This window comes from Platalea leucorodia (genome assembly GCF_965183815.1).
Source record: "Platalea leucorodia genome assembly, chromosome: 3".
Classification (NCBI taxonomy): Eukaryota; Metazoa; Chordata; class Aves; order Pelecaniformes; family Threskiornithidae; genus Platalea; species Platalea leucorodia.
Genome location: NC_138825.1, coordinates 28,395,039 through 28,415,144, shown reverse-complemented (window position 1 = coordinate 28,415,144; position 20,106 = coordinate 28,395,039). Strand labels below are relative to the sequence as shown.

Below are 20,106 nucleotides of genomic sequence, written 5' to 3'. Positions count from 1 at the left end.
TGCCGAGGGCCATGCAGAGGCAAAAATCAAACTCTTGCTCATTTTTTATTTTAAATATAATTTCAATTTTAATAACAAGTCGGTACCTTTTTGCAGCAGATGAAAGAGTTTCTTTTCTGGCAACAGAAACGGAGGAACTGTGGCTTGTTTTCCTGCTTCCTGTACTCCCGTTAGTTATACAGGACATCGAGATAGCTTCTCGGAGGCTTGGCTGACCTAAGAAAAAAAAGTATTGAAGAACACAAGGTTTTACAGCTGTATCCAAAGATCCACCTGAAAAACCAAAAGCTCTCACATGTGGACCTGGTATCACAGTGCAGCAGCCCCAGCATTCAGGACAACCATCTAGCCTATATCCAGTGGCATACACTCATGAAAGCCTTAACCTAGGCAGCTGGAGATGGAGACATGGCACACTATGGCAAGAATATACTCTGATAGGGGTCAGCTTCTCTATTGCCATGCTGCCAGCAAACACTTTAAATCAGCGACATGCCACATCTCTTTCCAGTTGTGATCCACAGGGAGAATCATAGATTACAGCTAGCCTTGGGGAGGTGGCAGCTCCAACAGCTGTGGGACAGCAGATCTGATTATTTCAACTCTGTTGTTCAAAACTATCACAGCTCAGATAATACCACATGAGGTTTCTTGCTTTCAATTTTTTTTTTTTTTTTCCCCTAAAGTTCAAAGAAGTTGCAGACAGAAGCCCTCTCTATACTGAAAGAATTACTAAGTTATTTAAGGGTTGTGATTCTAAGGATTCAAAACCCAAGTTTTTCAGCTTGTTTTCAGCTGCCCCTTCCATCTTAAAAAGGTATCGACCTTTGAGTATATGCACTATGGTACAGTTATTAAGTTTCTGATATAGTTTACTCCATAGAATATCTGCCACATCCAGTGAACATTACAGATTCCCTCCGGGGATGAATCATGACTGTATATGTGAAGAAGGCTGTTGTCTGTCAGATGCCCACTTCACTCATTGCAGACGTTTGAAACTATGCAGTGAATGTGGGAGGGGACTGCAAGGAAGATGGGGGGAGCGAAGGCTCTTCTATTTAAAGAGCTGAATGCTAGCCTGGCAATCGGCTCCCAGACCTGCCTCTGCCACAGACCATCAGTGAAATACAAGGCATTTTACTCAAATGTGACATTTCACCCATTACCACTAATTGTGTGTCTCTCCTTTTCTGCATGCCTGTCTTATTTCTAAGGTTTTATTCAGAAAAGAGTTTTGCTCCCTCCTCCCCCCAAGTGCTGAACTTGTGCTTTTCCCCTCTGAAGCATTACATGCCCTGGAAAAATCCCTGGGCTACTCTCACATCCAAAAATCAGTGGTCGCTTTTGACCCCATCTCCATGCCACATTCACATTTCACAAACAGCAAGTTGTTACTGCATCTCATAGGGTCGTGATGTCCAGCCACTCTGACTTCAGCAACAGAGCACGAAGGACACGATTGACAGGAAAATAACAGGTCTGTGTCCATGGCAGGCTTGGAATAGTGTGAGATAGATAAGGCATGAGGCCATACATTGAAGATAAAAGTGAGGAGTAAAAGAGCAGTCGGGGAGAATCGACTGCTCTGTGCACTGAGGGCAAACTCACATCAATGCGTCATTTGAACAATACCAGCATATGGTCCATTTGCCACATCGCAGTTCTATCAGGCAGGCCGAGAGGCAAATTAATACTTATTTTAAACAAGCACTTTATGTATGAGAGATACCCATCAAGGGGATATTAGATTTCAGAACTATTTGGATGAAGGCAGAAATGGGCTGACCTGCACTAACCATATACTGCTTCAAATGCACCACGCAGCATGTGACCACATCTGAAATTCAGATCAGGAAAGCCAAAAGGAGCATGCAGAATATCGCAGGGAGAAATGAGAATAAAGGAAATCTGAAGAAAGTAAAGACACACTTAAATGTAGAAACACTGCAGAGATCATTGTTGTTCTTCCTAAATTCTGCATAAATCAACTTAGCATGATTCCTTCCAACCGGTACTTCTTAGAGACCATTTTATTTGCAACATACACATTTGGAACACAGATTTTATTTTACAAGTTAGTATCCTGTACAAAACCTCTAAAGCTCAAGAGATTTTTACCCCCCTGTGTAACTTAGATGCAAGAAAAAAAGCGCATGAGCCTAAAAAGCACTTTTAGCATTAGAAGCCTATAAATCAGCTTCTTTTATTTTCAGTGACAAAGTAAATCATCTTCTTTGTGGAGATGCATAATATCAAGGCCTATGATTCACTCTTGAACTGCATGTGACCTTAACATCTCCGTCTGCTCATCGTAACAGATCTATGCCTCTCCAAGCAGCACTAGCGCAGCTTTCCAGAAACGTGAATAAGGAGACATAATAGCGATAATTCTCAGTACAGTGGGAAAAGCATTCAGCAGAAGGCATAGAGAACAGCAGTACTACAGACAGGGCACAGGAACTTAAGACGGGGGAAAAAATTGCTCTGTTTTCTCAAGCAAGGAGCACATTGCTATTCTGTTCCCTGATGGTATCTAGAAGAATTCCCCCTACTAAGTACGAAAAGCATTAGTACTTGGTTACGTCCAAGGACAAAACTGACAACAAATAAAACCATACATCAATGTATACTCATGATAGGAATGTGCTCTAGTCCATGCAATGATGAATGCACTAATTAAAAAAAAAAAAAAAAAAGGATCTGTACAGAAGTTTTTCATAGAATCATAGAATGCTTTGGGATGGAAGGGACCTTTAAAGGTCATCTAGTCCATCTCCCCTGCAACTGGCAGGGACATCTACAACCGATCAGGTTGCTCAGAGCCCCATCCAGCCTGGCCTTGAATGTTCCCAAGGATGGGACATCTACCACCTCTCTGGCCAACCCATTCCCCAGTGTTTCACCACTCTCATTGTGAAAAATTTTTCCTTGTGTTTAGAAGTCAGTGTTTTTAGGTTATTTGTTTTTCAGTAAAGTGGATGTTGATGGTAGATCTGCAGAGCACTTCCTAATTTCAACAAGTGGCATGCAAAATTAAGCTTGAGATGAAGATTTTTGAATCAGAGTAAAAATAATTTTTGTAAAATGACCAACAATTATACCCAGATCTCTTGAATCATTCATTTCTTGAAAAAGTGACCAAAACATTTGGACACGGACCGAAACATCAAGATCTAGGAAAAACTGCATCGACAGATTTTTTGAAGTGTAAAAATATATCAGGCTTTCTTACACTCCAGAATAAAATCTTGGTCAGTCATAGTTGAGTGTGCCACACTCAATGTGCAGTAAAATGTAAAAACCAACAAAAACAATGAAAAACAAACAAACAAAAACCCCCAAACCCAACACCCCTAAGAAACAAGCCCCCTTCCAGGCTCTCTATATATTCTATTTTAACTAGATATTCAGAAGTGACCTCTAGCATACTTATTTTTAAAGGGAAAAAAATATTAAAAATTCAATTCATCTGCAACTTTTTTTTTTTTTTTTTTTTTTTTTTTTAAAAAAAAGGCATTTAAATTTTAAGCCATGAGAAGGAAGGGCAAGTTTAAGCCCTGTGCACATCCCAGGCAGCGGAGCAGGGAAGCCTGGCTGCCCACGGGGTCAGAGACACACAACCAGGATCTTCCCAGCTGGGTCAGAAGCCCAGGGAAGCCGACACACCAGTCCCAAACCATGTAGCTCTCTTCATGACTTTTAACCAGGGCACCTCTACAGTCAAGAGATGTCAAAAATTAATAACGTTATAATGTTCTTCACTGCAGAGATAGCCCTTCATAGAAGTCAAGCAACTTTGCTTCAGAGACCTGAGAAATAACAAAGCAGCACAGGAGAACACAAATTCCAGATCAATAGACTAAAACAGTTGAGTTCTCCCAGCACTTGGATTGCACATCTCTGCCAATATCATGTCATACGTCACCTGCTAGTATAAACAGTCTGAAATTTTTCAGACTGAATAGCACTCAGCTTTATCTGTTAGTTTGGAACAAAAGCCAGACATAAACTGAACATAAAATGAAAGCCAGTGTGTGGTGACCAGGATTAAAGCCAAATTGTCAGAGATCAAAGTGGTAAAAAATGCCTTTTATGGATAATGGATTCATCTCTGTTCTGTTAATTTTCATAGAATAGTATCTGTTGAGTTCAAAAGAAGCATTTCATTAATATCTGTCAAGTATACAAGTGTGTGAAGGAAAGATAAGTAGGATTAGAAAAAACAGACCACAATAAACCAAAAATCTACATCCAACTCTTTATCAGCCTTGATTAGCTAACTGGGGAAAAATTGAAGCCAAGCTGTAAGAGACAGTGGTAAGTTTTGAAAATGTGTGTCCTGTGATAACATGATAGCTTTTCTTTCCAAACATACATATAAGGTACTAGAGCTGAGGATCAGTCAGTAATTCACTTCTTTTTCCCAAACCCCAAAGTTACAGTTTTTTATGTTAAAATATAGTTTATTATGTTATTACTTGTGTTAACTGGAACAACATTTTGCTTAATATCTTTGTATTTGCTGATATCCTGACAGGTAAACTGCCTTTCTTCCAAAGAAAAACCAAACCTTTCTTTCTCTTCTTCAGGTAATTTCAATTTAAAGTAAGTAGCTAAAGCTACATTAAAATAACTTCTTGGGACAGTTCATTCAAGCGGATTTAAAATAAAAAGCTCAACAAATTACATGTTACAAAAAAAAGGATTTACTTACACTGCTTTTCTTTAAGCTTGCCTTTTTTTTTTTTATTAACAATAAGGCATACAATATCCAAGTCCTTCAATAACCTTAGAATACCTCATTCTTAGCAAAACTTGACAAAGACTTCTATATTTCAAATTTATTACATGCCTAGGGGTTTTGTACAAATAAAACTGATGGCTTGAAGGACAGAAACCCAATTTAGTACTCTTACTGAAGGAGCATACAGTGTGTGTTCAACCACACTACTAGTCACCAGAGAACCCACACAAGTGAGCCACAGAAAAAAAGACCGAAATAGTTCTAAGTGCAGCAGAACATAAGATTTTATCTGCACTTCCTTCCTAAAATAAAGACATCAAAAATGAACTAGAAATTATGACAAATCCTAAACTTACTTCAAGATGTTACAATAAATTGTACCAAAGCCATTTCAAAGAATGTCAAGTCCCTCAGCTCATGGAAGATGCTGGCAAAGAAATAGCTTGGGAGCACTAAAACTCTTTTCAAAAAGAGTACCGTATTTTGAAGGGTAGCGGAAAATTTTCTTCGGCATTTTGTTTTATTCAACTACTTCACGTAGTAAGAGTCAAATTCTGATTGAGACTTCGTAAGCAGAAAAAATGTTCTCTTCTATCGCGTGCACAAATGTTACAGGTCAGGGCAAGATACTAGTTCTCAAATAACAACTACCATTAATCAGGAAAACTAATTCAGTTCACTACCTACGGGTTATACTTCATCTTGTTTAATAATCCAATTTTAAGACAAAATTAAGTTTTGACAAACTTTATTATTCTTGTAACAGTTATATCTAGCTGAAAAAAAATCAATGCTTTTTATACTTTTTTTATTGAAGCCGAATTTCACAAATCTCAACTGACAATTGGCTATTAAACATACAGTATTTGTCATCTCCTATTAAAAAGAAAAGAACTATCTGAATAGAGGCATGTTAATACGTAACAGTTTGAGAATGTATAGCTAATGCATAAACATCTTGAGATGCAAGTGAATCTCTCCCAATGGGTAGATAAATTAACTACGATGTTAAGAATAATTAACTATTTATTTAGAGATTTCCTACCAAATTTTTATAGCTGGTGACTTAACCTGTCAATGCATACATTTTTAACTATAACTGATCCTCCTAGAGACATAAAACTAGTTTTTCAGGTGTTATGCTCTTAAGAGTCTAGGGCAGCTGTACCCCTGCTCTGACACTTGGGCAGGCATTTTAAAACCTACTACCCGGGGAAACTGAAGACTTCTTTGGCATGGGACAGCCAATTGCTTATTCAAACCACACAGCCCTTTTCCTCCTCCCTCCCTACCATCTTACTGTTTTGCTGTACTTTCCCAGAGGCACCATCTACTTCCTCAATCAATTGCCAATGCGCTATATCCAAGCAGAGGAAATAAAAATTTTAACTATAGTAATCTGAAACAATTTGATATATTCTGGCAAACAGTGATGAAAAAGCTATTCAAATGTTAGAAACAACAAGCAGGTTTTATTTGAAAAAGTTGGTGGCACCATTTAACTCTTCCAACATTGCAATTCTTAGTTTGAGAAGCACCACGGAGAACAGAGTACCGCTCAGGAGAATTTGCCCACACTCTTCTAAAAAAAGCACACAAATGCACAAAACATATCCAAAACTGTAAGACGCATGTGGAAAAAGAATAAGGACACTTATCACCGCAACTGAAAAACACTCCTCTACAATGCTCAGAACATCTTCTCCGATGAAGAAGATTATTAGGTTACAGAAGTTTTTAAAAAAAAAAAAAAAAAAAAAAAAAAAAAGAACTTCAGTTCTCTTTCCTTAAACTTGGTTTAGCTGGTTAGTGACCCTTACTTTATTAATGTCCTCTAGACCCAAATTCTTCGAATAAAGGAAATTATATGAAGAACACTGGGAATAGTAAGTATAACAGACGAAAAAGAAAATATTAAAGAAGACAGAGGAGAAGATAGGAAAAAATTGAGAAGTAATGCAGAAAAAATAATTTCATGCAGAAAGAACAGATGGCACTAAAACCAATACCTGGAAAATCCATTAAGACCTCAAGAGTATCATTATTTGTTATGTGAGCATACAGCCTGCAGACTTCAATTGGACTATTCCCATGAGTAAAATGACACATGTACAAGCTTGCCAGGTTAGTTTTAATATTGTGGATAAAAGCCTATATTCTACCTCTACCATAAGCATTTTCCTATCTACGCTTCTATTTTCCGTTCCTTTAAAATTTACTGATTAGACAACATAAACATGCACCCAGTTATTAGAACAACTCTGCACATTAAAATGTGTTAAGACTAAAACCACAAATGCAAGTCTATCTTATGCTTTCATTAATGAGGTTTGCTGAACAACTGAAGTCAATTTTTGTTAATATAAAACAAAATAACTTAATGTTATTGAAATGAAACCATTGTTGAGATAAGGTAAAAATTACATCTGAAGTGCTTTGCTTACATTAGTGCAATGAGATGGAATTTGATGCAAGATACTACTTAGGATTTTTCCTATTTAAGAGAGATACTATTTCACATGAGAGAAGGGAGCAGGAAAAGCAAGGAAAACTCTCTGGGTTCCTATCATAAAAATCCACTGCATAAAGGAAAAAAATAAAAATAAAAAAAACCCCACCCACCTGCATTTCCAGTACATAGCTGCTTTTGCAGGTCCCCAAGATCACTACTTTAAGTAAAATAAACGCCTCTCAGTCTGCCAGCCTGCATTGTCATGGGAGACCCTCTCTGCAAACTGCCATCCACTGCTTCAATTTCACTTTGTGAGTTGAATTTGCATATGAGTTATTTGATATCAATTCTTGTCCAAGCAATAGGAAATGTTCCTCCAAAGGTTTAACCTGTGACAAGCCGCCTCATTCCTTCCGAGTCCAGAAAAAGGACACGAACTCCTTGTTTCTCTACAGGCAGACATCAGATGTACTTTCTGGTAGATGGCCACTTTTTCAGGCAAGAGCTCATAGCCCAGTGATATGATTAGTCTGAGATATTTTACTGGTGCCATTGTGTGCCACAAACTTGTCTCCATACCCAGAGCCTGAGGGATGAATTCTCCTGTTACACACATTTTGACACCCTGGAAGATTTTAATAGGTTTACCAGGCACCAGCTGTGAGACAATCTATCTTGCTGGCAGCTGCAAGCACCAGACTGCTGTACGCTTTCCTTTTCTTCAGTGTCCAGGTAATCTTTGTTTTTGGAACTTTTTGTGCATGTTAACAGCATCAATCATGCATCAACAGCAGAGACATGTGGCAACAAGAGCACAGAGCTGCCAAAAGCAAAGAACTTCTCACCAAAGAAATTCTTATTACCAAGCCATCTATTAAAAAAGAAAAGAAAGAGAGAAAGAAAGGGGGGAAAAAAAAAAAAAAAAACAACAAACAAAAACAACCCAACAAAAGACAAATGCACCCCCACGCTACAATCCCCCCTCCTGCCCCGTAGCTGCTGGGGACCTGTTCCCTAATCAAGCCCGTTTCCCTAATCAAGCCCTTTCACATTTCAAATCCTCAACACTATCTTTGGACCTGGTAGTTTCTCCTATGTGTAGTTATTCTTAGCTGTGTGCAGAGATGGAGAATTACTGTCGTCGCCTTTTTATTTTGAAAAGATTTCCTCTATTTAGAATGACTTTGCACTGAGAAATACTGAAGAGGAAAACAAGCCACATGCAAACACTCCCAGTCTGCTTTTCACTGTGCAATAACAGACAAGTGCTAATTCTGTTGCAATCCCTACTAGAGGTATTTCCCTCCTATGGTATCTCCACTTCATGCTTTACTAAGAGGCACTAAGGTGGCTAAAAAAATCTCACTCTTTAGCTTACCTCATACAGTTTGCAAATCACCTAACCCTGTATAAAGAGCAGCTTGCTTCTGAGGCAGGGCTAGACAGACAAAATCATAGGTAGTAACCTCCTCATTGATAGCCCATGGGTTAGAAATAAAAATCTACCCATGCCCATGTGAATTTTTTCACTGAAGACTGGACTAAGTCCGAAATAAGCATGCAACAGAAATGCAGGAAAAAGAAAAACAAAGACTACAAGGATAACGCAAAAAATTTAACTTCAGCTATTGTTGATTCAATCTGTCAATCTAAAATAAAGGGATAAGAAAAATAAGAAAATAATTAGCTCACCAGATATGCAATGCAGACAAACTAACACAAAGGATGAAGAGATCTCTTTTTGCACTAAGTTGGGCCATCAACTTCAGAATGAGAAAAATCAGTGAAAAAATGATTGGGATTTGTCCCTTTCAGCATGATTCATACTCCGTTCACAACACTTATTTTTAGACTATGAAAAACCTCTCTTCAAAGACACTGCTGAGGTGGCAACATGAAAAAAATTAAGAGGTTTTAGAAAACTCATTTCAGCAACAAGTAGGAAAGACTCCTTCGAACTAGGTTAGATATTGTCTCTTACTCAGATTAGAACTCTTTTGTTTGATGGAAAGATTCAAGTTGTTTTTTTCCAGTACTATGATTCTTGTAAGTTCAGTTTATTTTAAAAGTATTTATCTCACTGTGTTGCCATACTTCAAATTAAACACATCTCTCATCTCTCTCAGTGTATTCAGAAATATATACACAGCTATTCTCTTTGCTCATTATTTATGTCAGCATGTATTTAAGGGCTGCTGTAGAGACAAATACTTCTGTGAATCAAAGCCTCAGCATTTTTTTTAAAGAAATACTACCCATAATATTTACCAAGAAAACACAATTGTTGTAATGCAGAAATCCAGATTCTTGACAGGATCGCAAACACCAAAAAGAGTTTTGGAGGAATACATTTACCTTTGCAGCAACCATGACTTGACTAGTAAGAGCCTGTTATGTACCCATAAAATATTTCAAAGAAAAATAAACAATGACTTCCTTGAGTATTATTTTTGTATGACAATTCAGATCTTCCGCCAATCCTCATTCACAAAAATAATACATTTTTCTTTGTTAAAAGCTTTCAAGAGTTCTTTATCTATTGAATGAATTTAAAATACAGAAATCAAAAGTAGAACCTAAGGTATTGCAAAAAGCTATGTATGAACTTATTCAGAATTATTTATTAAAATATTGATGTTTAAGTTTAAATCAATGTTAATGTCAAACTTGTTCTTCAAGTCTAATTTTATACTTTTACAAAATTACCATGACTGTATGTGAACATTTTCTTTTGTGACATCTTTACACTATCTATATGCAGCTGATTTCATGACAAGAGTAAAGTTAATGTGTTGCCCGGTGGTATTACATAACTGAACACAATGGGGACACATCCACCACAAATTAAATACAGTGTCAATTAGTCATAACTCATTTAAGTTCAATGTATTAGCTCATATGTGTACATCTCTGCCCCTGCCCCCATCTCTTTCTTCACAGTTACATGCTGTTGTCATTCATTGGTAGAGATGTAATAGCACAAAGCTGAAGATATTTAGATATTCCACCATGTCCTGTCCCCCCCCAAGAAATAATTAATTTATTTTTCACTTAACAAATTCACCTGGAGAACTCAGTATGGCCCCAGGACCCCCGTATGGAGATGGCCCCAAGGCATTTTGCAAAACACAGCAAGTTTGCCCTGCCTGCGCACAGAGTTTGCTGGATATTAGACAGCTCCAAGCCAAAGGTCTTTAGCCATGTTTGTGCATATACCAGCTCATCTGCACTTAAGTGGGAAGAATGAGGTCCTATGTTGCACAAATTCTGCCCGCAGTTTTGCAATTGGGCATTTTTTCTTTTTGTCATAATGGATAGCAGACAGCAAAGACTGATTTAGTCAAAATGCTTGCTAGAGCTCTATTTACACAGTTACAGAAGGCAGTCTCAATCTCGATGAGACCAGAGATGTGTACTGGGTAGATAAAAGCTGCATTTGAAAGCAGGGATGACAACAGTCTACCATTTAGCAAGCAAGACAGAATGACAGGATTCAGAGCCCAAGCCAATTAAGCATCATCACTTCCATCTGGCAGAGACTGCAAAAACACATAATTAAGGAATTTGATCTCTCTGCCACATCTAAAATAATTCAAACTTTCAGCATTTTCAGCTTTTGCATTTTCAGCCTGTATAATGCAGCCACCCAAACAAACATAGGCTATGATATGTCAGTTCAGTGTTATACCGGCATTGCTGTAATGAGTGTACTTCAAAGGCTGAAATACAGGGATTGAGCCCAGAAAACTCTACGCTGAGTGGTCTGATGGGGATACACGCATTTATGGTGAATTAGAACTGTGAATTATCTGAAATAAGACCTAAACTTTTATTTAATCAGAGGTTTAATATGTACCACAAACATACGTAGCCATAGTTCTCTCTGAATACACAATTTTAAGTTGGAGTAAAATCAAGTAACTCAATTCAAATAGTTCTCCAGAATAGGAAAGAAAATATTCATGGAAAAAAAAAAAGTATGTAAAAATTAGCGCACACAGCGCTAATTTTCTTTACTTTTTTTTCACAGCACTAAAGTTTCTTTACTTTTAAACAATCCTATCTATTTCAAAATTACGATGTAAAAGTTACTAGCTACTAGGCAAAAGAGATATTGCTGAGTGGCTACATGGCCATTTCTTACAAGAAACCTACTGGAGATGAGTTATCTCTGTAGATGAACAAAAATTAACTATATTCAGAAAACTTCCTTATTTGGTGGCAATGTGTTTGGGGTTTTTTGTGGTTTTTGGTTGGTTGGTTTGTGTGTTTTGGTTTGGTTTGGTTTTGTTTTTGTTTTTTTTTTTTTTAATTTAGGAGCAGGGGGAAATGTAGCCTCTAAAACACCCCTTCAGTTGAATAACTTCTAGGTGAAGCCAAAGCCAAGACTCAGAGCTGCTCATAAGCCCCAGAACCCCCAGTGGCAGGTTAAAGACCGCAGCTGTAAAACATTTCACCATTTAAATTAAAACAGGAAGCTTTTAACAAGAAGGTAAATTTTCAGGGGTGTTAAGTACATAAAAATGTTAGCAAACAGCAAAATTAAGAAGCATATTTCAGGTATCTATTAGCTATATACTATAAAGCCACTCTTAAAAATCTAACCCCTCCAGCTCAAAATATACCTGCCTTTCCAAATGAGACAGAAAAGGAAAAAAAGAAGTTATCAATGGAGAACATTCTAAGTGATAACATTTTGAGTCTAGAAAGAATTTACCAAATATAGGCTTACCTTTACTTGGCGCTGATTTTCTCACAGAAGCTACATGGTCTTCAGAGATAGCAAGACGCCTTAGTACATCAGCCAATGCTGCTTTTAGCACAGTGATTTCATCTTCTTGTTGCTGTACTCTCAGCTCCAGGGCTGAAAGACGGTCCTGGACATCAGACGTGCTCGCAGCTGAGATGCTGTCATCTGTATAGTGGGAAACCAGAGTAGAAAGAGGGATTTAACTGTTTCATTCTAAACTAAAAGCCATAGAAAGTAGCATGTACAGCATGAGTGTATCTGCCCCATCATTTTGAAATACGGAAGACGTTCAAACACGTTCAGGCACAGAAGGAATAGATATTATGTTAAATGTATCAAATTAATGCTTCAAGACAGAAACGTTACTAATCATTAGCTAAGATAAAAGGCTTAAGGAGTATGACCCTATTACAATCAGAAGAGGAAACGTGTTTTCTGTTAAAATAGTGTAGAAAGAAAAACATGCCCACCAGTAGAAGGAAGACTGAAATTAAGCTTATTTAAATAGCCGACTGAATTAACTAAAAAGGTATAAAATTGTGGTCAAATTTCACAATATATTCTTTGGGAACTGTTGAAGAATTTTAAATGTGATCCTTAATTTTAAAGCAACATGTAAAGTTAAAAAAAAAAATAAACCCACAGTTGAACATACAAGTATTGCTAGCCATGACCTAATTGCATCAAGTGGCAATCTCAATTTAAATGGTCTAGATCAGAGTTCTTAACTCCAATTCCTTCTCTCTAACTTTTTTCACATCACCACCCTGCATGTGCCAAAAAAATATATGACATTATAACATTTGGCCTGAAGTGAACAGAAAATAAATACGCTACAAAAAGGTTCCAAAAATCTGTTTGGCCACACAGAGATAGATTAGCATTGAAGGCATAATCCAGCCAAACCTATTCTTCAGTGGTAAAAAGGAAATTACAGCTTCTGCATACTCTTTGCCTTTGACAGTTCTTTGCATTATTTCTGCCAAGCCAAAATAACACATAACAGATTTTTGTATTTGGCTGTTCCAACAAATCACAGGCCAACCACTAAAAAAGACCCATAAAAGAATATGTTGCTCAATCACAAGGTACTGAATTCCTTATCCATCCTGATTTAGGCTTACTAAAAACTCAGGAAGGAACTTCCAATACAGGTTTACAAAGTTTACCTGTATTATACAAACAGACAATATGAGTCCATATTCTATGAAATATATACAAACAACAAATTTACATGTAAGGGTAAATACCTGGATACTATTACTGTGATTATATACAATCTAAACTTCAGTTCACTAATCTTATGAAGACGTACCAAGGAAAAAAAAAAGTTAATATAAGCCACAACCCTAAAACTCTATTTTTCAGTAAAAAGAAGACTTAATCTTTGAAATACTTGCATAAGGGCACTTTTAAAATAAATGTAATCAAAAGAAACACTGGGGCAAACCCCTCCAATGAATTAAATATGAAAGAAATTAAGGAGTTTAATGCCAACTTCCATTCAGTTAAAACATGATACTAACTACTGAAGCAGCAAGAATTGAACCAACCGAAATAAAGAATCACAATAATACTTTCATAACAGTAACAAAATTCCTACAAGGAATTAGTAAAACAAACTAATATGAATAGTGAAATGTATTCACAATTATTATTAAACTGAGAGGAACAGTTAAAATTATATTGATAAAACAACTCCTACAAGACTAGTTTTACATACTGATTTAATTCACTATTTGGTTAAACCAAAAGCAGAAGTGTATCACTTCATGGTTAATACTGTACTCATGCAGGCTAATAGATAAAAAGAACTGCAAGGGAATTAATAAGGCAGATAATCAGACTGAGATCCAGAGACAACAGATCAGAACAACTCTGAACAAAATGCCTTTAATATCACCAGCCATAACTGTTACCTCCTATATGCAGAAAAGTTATTTTAACGACTCTACAGCCCAGCATATCCAATGCTCTCTCAATAGTACTTTACAAATCCAGACCAGTGACAGCTGCTCCTGATTGGGAAGGACTGTGTAAGATCCTTCTATTAAAACCCCCATTTTCAAAACATAAAATCCCATCTGTTTTAAGGAGCTAGTAGAAGTTCCTACAAGCACACGTACCTATGCAGCGTATCAAAAGCAACTAAGGTAAATTTGCATAAATTAATTAATGTAGAAAATTTTTTACTTTAGGGAAGTAAATGGACTGAAAGAAGTACCACGTAATTCATGCTTTTGCTATCCTTACAATATTAGCCTTTAAATATACGCAAGTGGACCAGTCAAAATCAACATTGCAGAAAACAGTGATAATTATTTTCAAAATATTATGATCTTTATATCTCATCTTACACTGGAGTAGCAGTCCAAACACAGAAGAGAGAAGGTTTACATTTACTTAGAAAAGAAAAGAACAAAAAAAAGGAAAGCTTAATTTTTCCTTTTTTGTCTGCCAAACCCTTCAATTAATGAACTATTAAAAGGTCTTATAATGGATAAATTATGGATAAATTCCCAGGCCATATAAATATACGGATTACTATAAAACATTTGTAAAAGGAGTAAGTAGCTATGTCAAATCATCATTTTAGAAGCCAGACATTACCGTGTCCCCTGTGTGGAGTCCAAGTAATAGTAATTACCAAACGAGGAAAGGCTCCACTGTTGGTCAGTCTCTCCAATGAGCACAGATGCAAGCACTCTACCTGGGTGCTGGCTGACTGACACAGGCATCTGTCTTCCCACCGGCTACTGACGTTGACTAGACTGCTTCTGCTGAACCCCCCAAAAAAGGGACACATTAGATGGCTCCTACAGCTCCCAAAGCCACAGGTATGTCACTAACTTCAAAGGGGAACAGGAGAGCAAATCTTTCTGCCCTGTAAGGGTGAGCTGCAATGCTTTTACCTCAACATATCAAGTGAGATGGTAGAGGAGTTGGCCAATATTCACCTCCGTGATCTGTGCTATGGAGGTCTAACCCCTAGACATGGCTTGGAGAGGCAGAAGGACCCTGAAACTCAACTTCATCGCAACAGCTTGTCAGAGGTCGTAGCTGTCTAAATGGGGCATGAGTAGGAAACCAAGAAGGTTAAGCCATTTAGCCAATTCAAAAATAGGGAAAGCAACAGGCTATGTGGGTACAATGGGAGAAAAGAGGTTTCAAACCAGCAGCAGCTGCTTTGCATTGCCGAGAGGGCACATGAGACACAGCGACTGAAAGAAGCTGGATAGCAAGATCACTAGGAAGTCAAGAATATTTTCGTTGATCAAAGAACACAGTAGCACACTGGGAAGACATTTTATTGTTCTTTATCGCTCTACAGAAGCAGCATCTGTTTCAAATGATGACAATCATATATTACCCTGGCAACTATTAGAGAATTAAAATGAATGATTCCCAACCTAAATACCTCACCCATGACAGCAAATATTGAACTGAACTCCAACATGCCCTTCTTAGCAGTGTCTTGAAAAGTAAGTCAACTAGGGATTAGCTTAAAAGAAGATGCCTTGAAAGTAAACACAACTACAATCCTTGAGATCATTTTGACAAATCTGCACAATGCAAAACTATACTTTTTTTCTTCATTGATGTTTCCAAAATCTCTTCCAGATTTCTTCTTCCATTAAAAATACATTGCTATAATCTAAATAACTACTTCAAAAGAAGTTTAAACAAAAAGCTTCTTTCAAGGGCATGTTCTTTTCTCTTCAGAGGGGATGGAGCTCTTATCCAAGTACAAAGTCAGTCACTTGTGAAGCAGAAGTCCATCTCCTCCCTTCATCTTCTCCCACTCCTAAACGTGTGGCCTTCCCCTTGTGCTGTCTCAGACATCTGTCCAGGCCTTCCATGAACCACTCTTAATTTACTAAACCAGAGGGAGATAGAATTATTTATGTATTTATTTAAACAGGGAAACCAGATTAGGGAATATAGCAAGAAATTTGTAAGTGCAATTGACTGTTGATTCATTCACTTAATTCATTTTTTAAAGACCTTTTCAGTTATATGGTTATTTTTATTATAATCAAATAGCATCATTTCTGATGTGTTGGTGACATTTCCCAAGCTGTCCATGACCTATGCCTTCAAGAGAGCCACTAGGAACACAATCCATTGCAAAAAAAGCACCATCTGCAGCGCTCACTGGTAGTAGTGAGGAGACATCCACACAGATGCAGATCTAAGGTCCTTCAATCTTAAAAAGTGGTTTAAGATGAGAGCATTGGTACTCAAATGACAACAAAAACATGCTAGGTCTAAACATATGGTACTGTAACTTCCAAAAGAATATGTCTTGTTATTTTATCATAGTTCACCAGTTTGATATTCAATTTTAGCCATTAAACATTAATTCTTCCCCTCCTTTTGGAGTAAGTAGGGATGTATGGGATACTTGTATTCAGTACGCATGAGACATCTGGATAATCCTAAAAATTAGGGTTTGTTTTTCATAGCCAATATACAGCATTAAACAGATGCATTACACTGCATGGGACTCCTCAGTCACATGCATCAAACCACTCCCAGCGGACTGAACAAAGCAGCAGCTCAAACCGCCCTTAGACTTTAGCCAGGAGCTTCGAAAGGGGTATCCAGTATGTAATGATGGTACTTAACAAACCTCCCACCCACGTATCACTCCTCTCCTCACATGTCACCAACCAGGCACGTGACGATAACAGCATTTGAAAAGTATCACCCTTCATCACCGACTGCCTAGGAGAAATGTGAACAGGCTGCATTTAAAAAAAAAAAAAAAAAAAAAAAAAAAGTATCTTACTACTGAACCATCTATTCTGGGGCCCCTCAACAATTCCAGAGCATCCATTATCACTTCTCTGAGTCAATTCCTCCCAGCCCCAGCTAAACATAAGTAAGGGCTTCATTTTAGACATAAGTAACATTTCAGAAAAACAAATTCTACAAACTCCAGCACATGGAAATTTAAACCACAGGGTGGAAAATCCTACATTTTATCCAATAAAGCCACACAAACCACAGATATTTTTAAACCCCTGCCTGCCAAGGCACCCACACAGTTTTCTATGTTTTCCCCAGAGTGGTACGAGTCTTTTATTACAGAAATGCAATAGAAATTACTTAGACTGGTATAAGACCTGGCTGACAATTTCAGGAGATAATTGGCCCAAAAGAACCCTTTCTCACTAGGACTGTGATCTGACCATGTGTGCAGGAAGGTACGTATTTGCACAACTTGCAATTTTTATTCTGAAGAGCAATGAATAATTTGACTCTGGATGAGGCTTACATTTCCAGAGAGATAACTGACAAATTTGTTTGTCCTACTGTGTTAAGTGAAAGAAAATTCTCTGCACTTTTCTGCGGCTCACTCGTCTTAAGACTAGCTTACAAAAGACCAGGAATTCCTTTCCATATCTCTAATACATAATTCTTTAAAAAAAAAAAAACAAAAAAAAAACAAAACAAAACAAAACAAAAAAACAGAATTAGACTCTACACTTTAGCCCACAGTATCTCCTTCACCTCCTCCAAAAGCCAGCGCACACACACAAATTATCTTGGTTTTGTAAAGGACATGAGTCATGGAGGGAACATGAGAACAGGAATTAAAACACGCAACACAAACGTGGAAGATTAAAAAAGCTTCCCTCCTCCTCCCAAACGATACTGTATTAACTTCTGATGTGTCCCTAGAAGCTAGATCTGGTGGCATGGAAGTGGAGTGGGAAGCTGTCCACAGGTTTTCCCCTCCTGCAAATGCAAGGCTCTGGCCTTTAACACTCTGGATTACTCCACAGATTTTTTACTCCCTTTCCTACTTTTTTATTCTCTTTCCCTAATTTCCCTATTTTTCCATTCAGAGTTAAGAACAATGCACTGCTTTATCTTACATTAATTATTGGAGACAAAGGTAAAATCTCTTTCTGTACTTTCTTGCAGACCAATAACACAGATGTTTTGAGATAGGTACAGATAAGTCATTCACTGCAGACGGCGGTCCCCGACTCATGGCTTGCAAATACGCGGCATTGTTAGGACTTCCAACACTAGCTAAGCCTTGTATTTTTCTCTTCCACAGACATTTCTTCAAGTTTTCAAGAAGAACGCATGTTGTCACACACTGCTCATTTGCTCAGGGTTGATGCTGCATGAGGACCATCATGTTGAGAAAACCTTGTGCAGCTCATTAGATTGTTTAATGTTCCATAGTCCGATCTTATTTTAGCCCCCTACATGCTAGTTAATAAAAAAATACATATTACTCTCCACTAGCCTTTCACAAGCCACTTTAAACACAGTAAGTTTATTTGCACAGATCCTACTGCAGAATCAGACCATAAAATGAGAGTGCCATGTCTAGTGGATAGTGCCTTAAACATTAAGAGTGATCATCCCAATGGCTAATCTGCATTTTTAATCATAAACCTTGTAAAAAGATTGCTTATTATTCACTTTAAAATATAGCAGTGCAATCCACCATGTTAACTGATGGATACAAAACTTGGCCATAAAAGAACCCAACAAACCAACAACAAAAAAACCCAACCCTCTCTCAAGTGGGAAAATCTAGGCCGTGCCTAAAAACCTCAGCCAAAACCCTGAAAGGAATATAATTTATGCTGTTAAGAATTTATGCATGACTTGAATAAATGTAAACTAGCCCATCTGGAATAGACCTATACAGATCTGTACATATCTGTATAGATAATAATACACCCCAAAACTCAATTTAAAAAAAAAAGGGGGGGGGGGGCAGGGCCATAAACTATAAATCATTGAAGCATTGCATTAAATTTTAAAAGAAGAATGAAAATATATAAGTACACTGGACAAAGTTTCCTTAGGACTTTTCAACTGAGCACAACATATATACATTACACAACTGTAGTGTTTTGTCTGTAGATGATCCATGAGAAGATTTTATCCTGGCACATGAATATTCTGCAATGCAATAGTCGCTACTGATCTCTGCTATTTGTGGACTGGTTTATTTGAGGCGAGTTCATGTCTGTGAGCCTACTACTGCACCAGTACATTATAGAGAACATCACCCATGTTTTCAGGCAACCTCATTTTAAAGGGTTGGTCTGACACAGAAGATGACCTATCACTTCATCCCTAATACTTAGTAGTTCTGCTTTTGTATGCTAAACAGGTTTGTGCACATGGGCTTTCCTATCTTCTTTTTTTTTTTTCTGACATGAAAAAGCAAGGGGAGGAGAAAGATTAAAAGACAATAGAAAAACATCCTGAAAAAATAACCTTGTAATAACCACAAATTACAGCTGTTATGACAAAAATATTTTTGAATAATCCCATGCATCTGCTGCTGTAAACACTCGTATTATTTTTAATACAGATAATCTAGAAATATATCAACATGAGATTCACAGGGCACAACTCCACCCATGCTGTATTTGACCAACATGAGTGTTCAGCTTGCCTAAGTTTCCAGTATCTGATTTATTGGGCGTGCAAGTTTCAAGAAGAAACAGATCAGACTTTATACTTGCTAAAACCAGTATTGATAGGTGGATTGAGAAAACAAAACAAAGCCAACACTTAGACACACTTCTCATATTTGACATTGGTATCCATACAATTACTTGAAGAGGCAGATAATTACGCTGGCTCTCTCATGTATCCTTCCCCAACCGCACGCTTCGTATCAGCTCCACCTGCGTTAAGATGCATCTCGACAGCAAGATCATTCATGGGATTTTTCACCACCCACTACTTAAAAAGTCTTGTGGTTTTCAAGTATTTTTCTTCCCCTAGCATTGCGCTTAGCTCTTGATGCTCCTCATACTGTTCTGAAGCTCAGGACTCTTCAATGCCTGGCCTTCAACCAGCAGGACATGACCTTACTTTCCAAAATGGTGCTTCTGCTGAACAGATGAGCGAGCTCTACACACCATAGACAGAATTCATGGTGGCTACAGGCACCTGCTTGGGATGCCCCGCATAACTCGTTCAGCAGTAATCCCGGTGACCCCAAGCTCTTTTTAATATCTGATGCCACCCTATTTTCATGTGACAGCAAGAGAAAGAGAGGGGCAGAGAGCGTCTTTTCCTGTTATCTAACACGTGGGCTTGGAAATTCACACAGCAATCAAAGAGACTGCTGCAGTGAACTGCTCTACCATAAGTTACACATGCATT

General features: G+C 37.6%; 1 protein-coding gene across 3 annotated transcripts in view; it reads right to left on the bottom strand.

The window, feature by feature from the left end:
* EML4 (EMAP like 4) overlaps positions 1–20,106 on the bottom strand; it is a 168,913-nt gene that overhangs the window by 62,923 nt on the left and 85,884 nt on the right. For all 3 annotated transcript variants that reach the window (XM_082307572.1, XM_082307570.1, XM_082307571.1), the window contains exons 2-3: positions 11,932–12,114; positions 87–216 (exon numbers count right to left, since the gene is read on the bottom strand). In XM_082307572.1, coding sequence (XP_082163698.1) covers positions 87–216; positions 11,932–12,114 — 313 coding nt within the window. The remainder of the gene's footprint in view (positions 1–86; positions 217–11,931; positions 12,115–20,106) is intronic.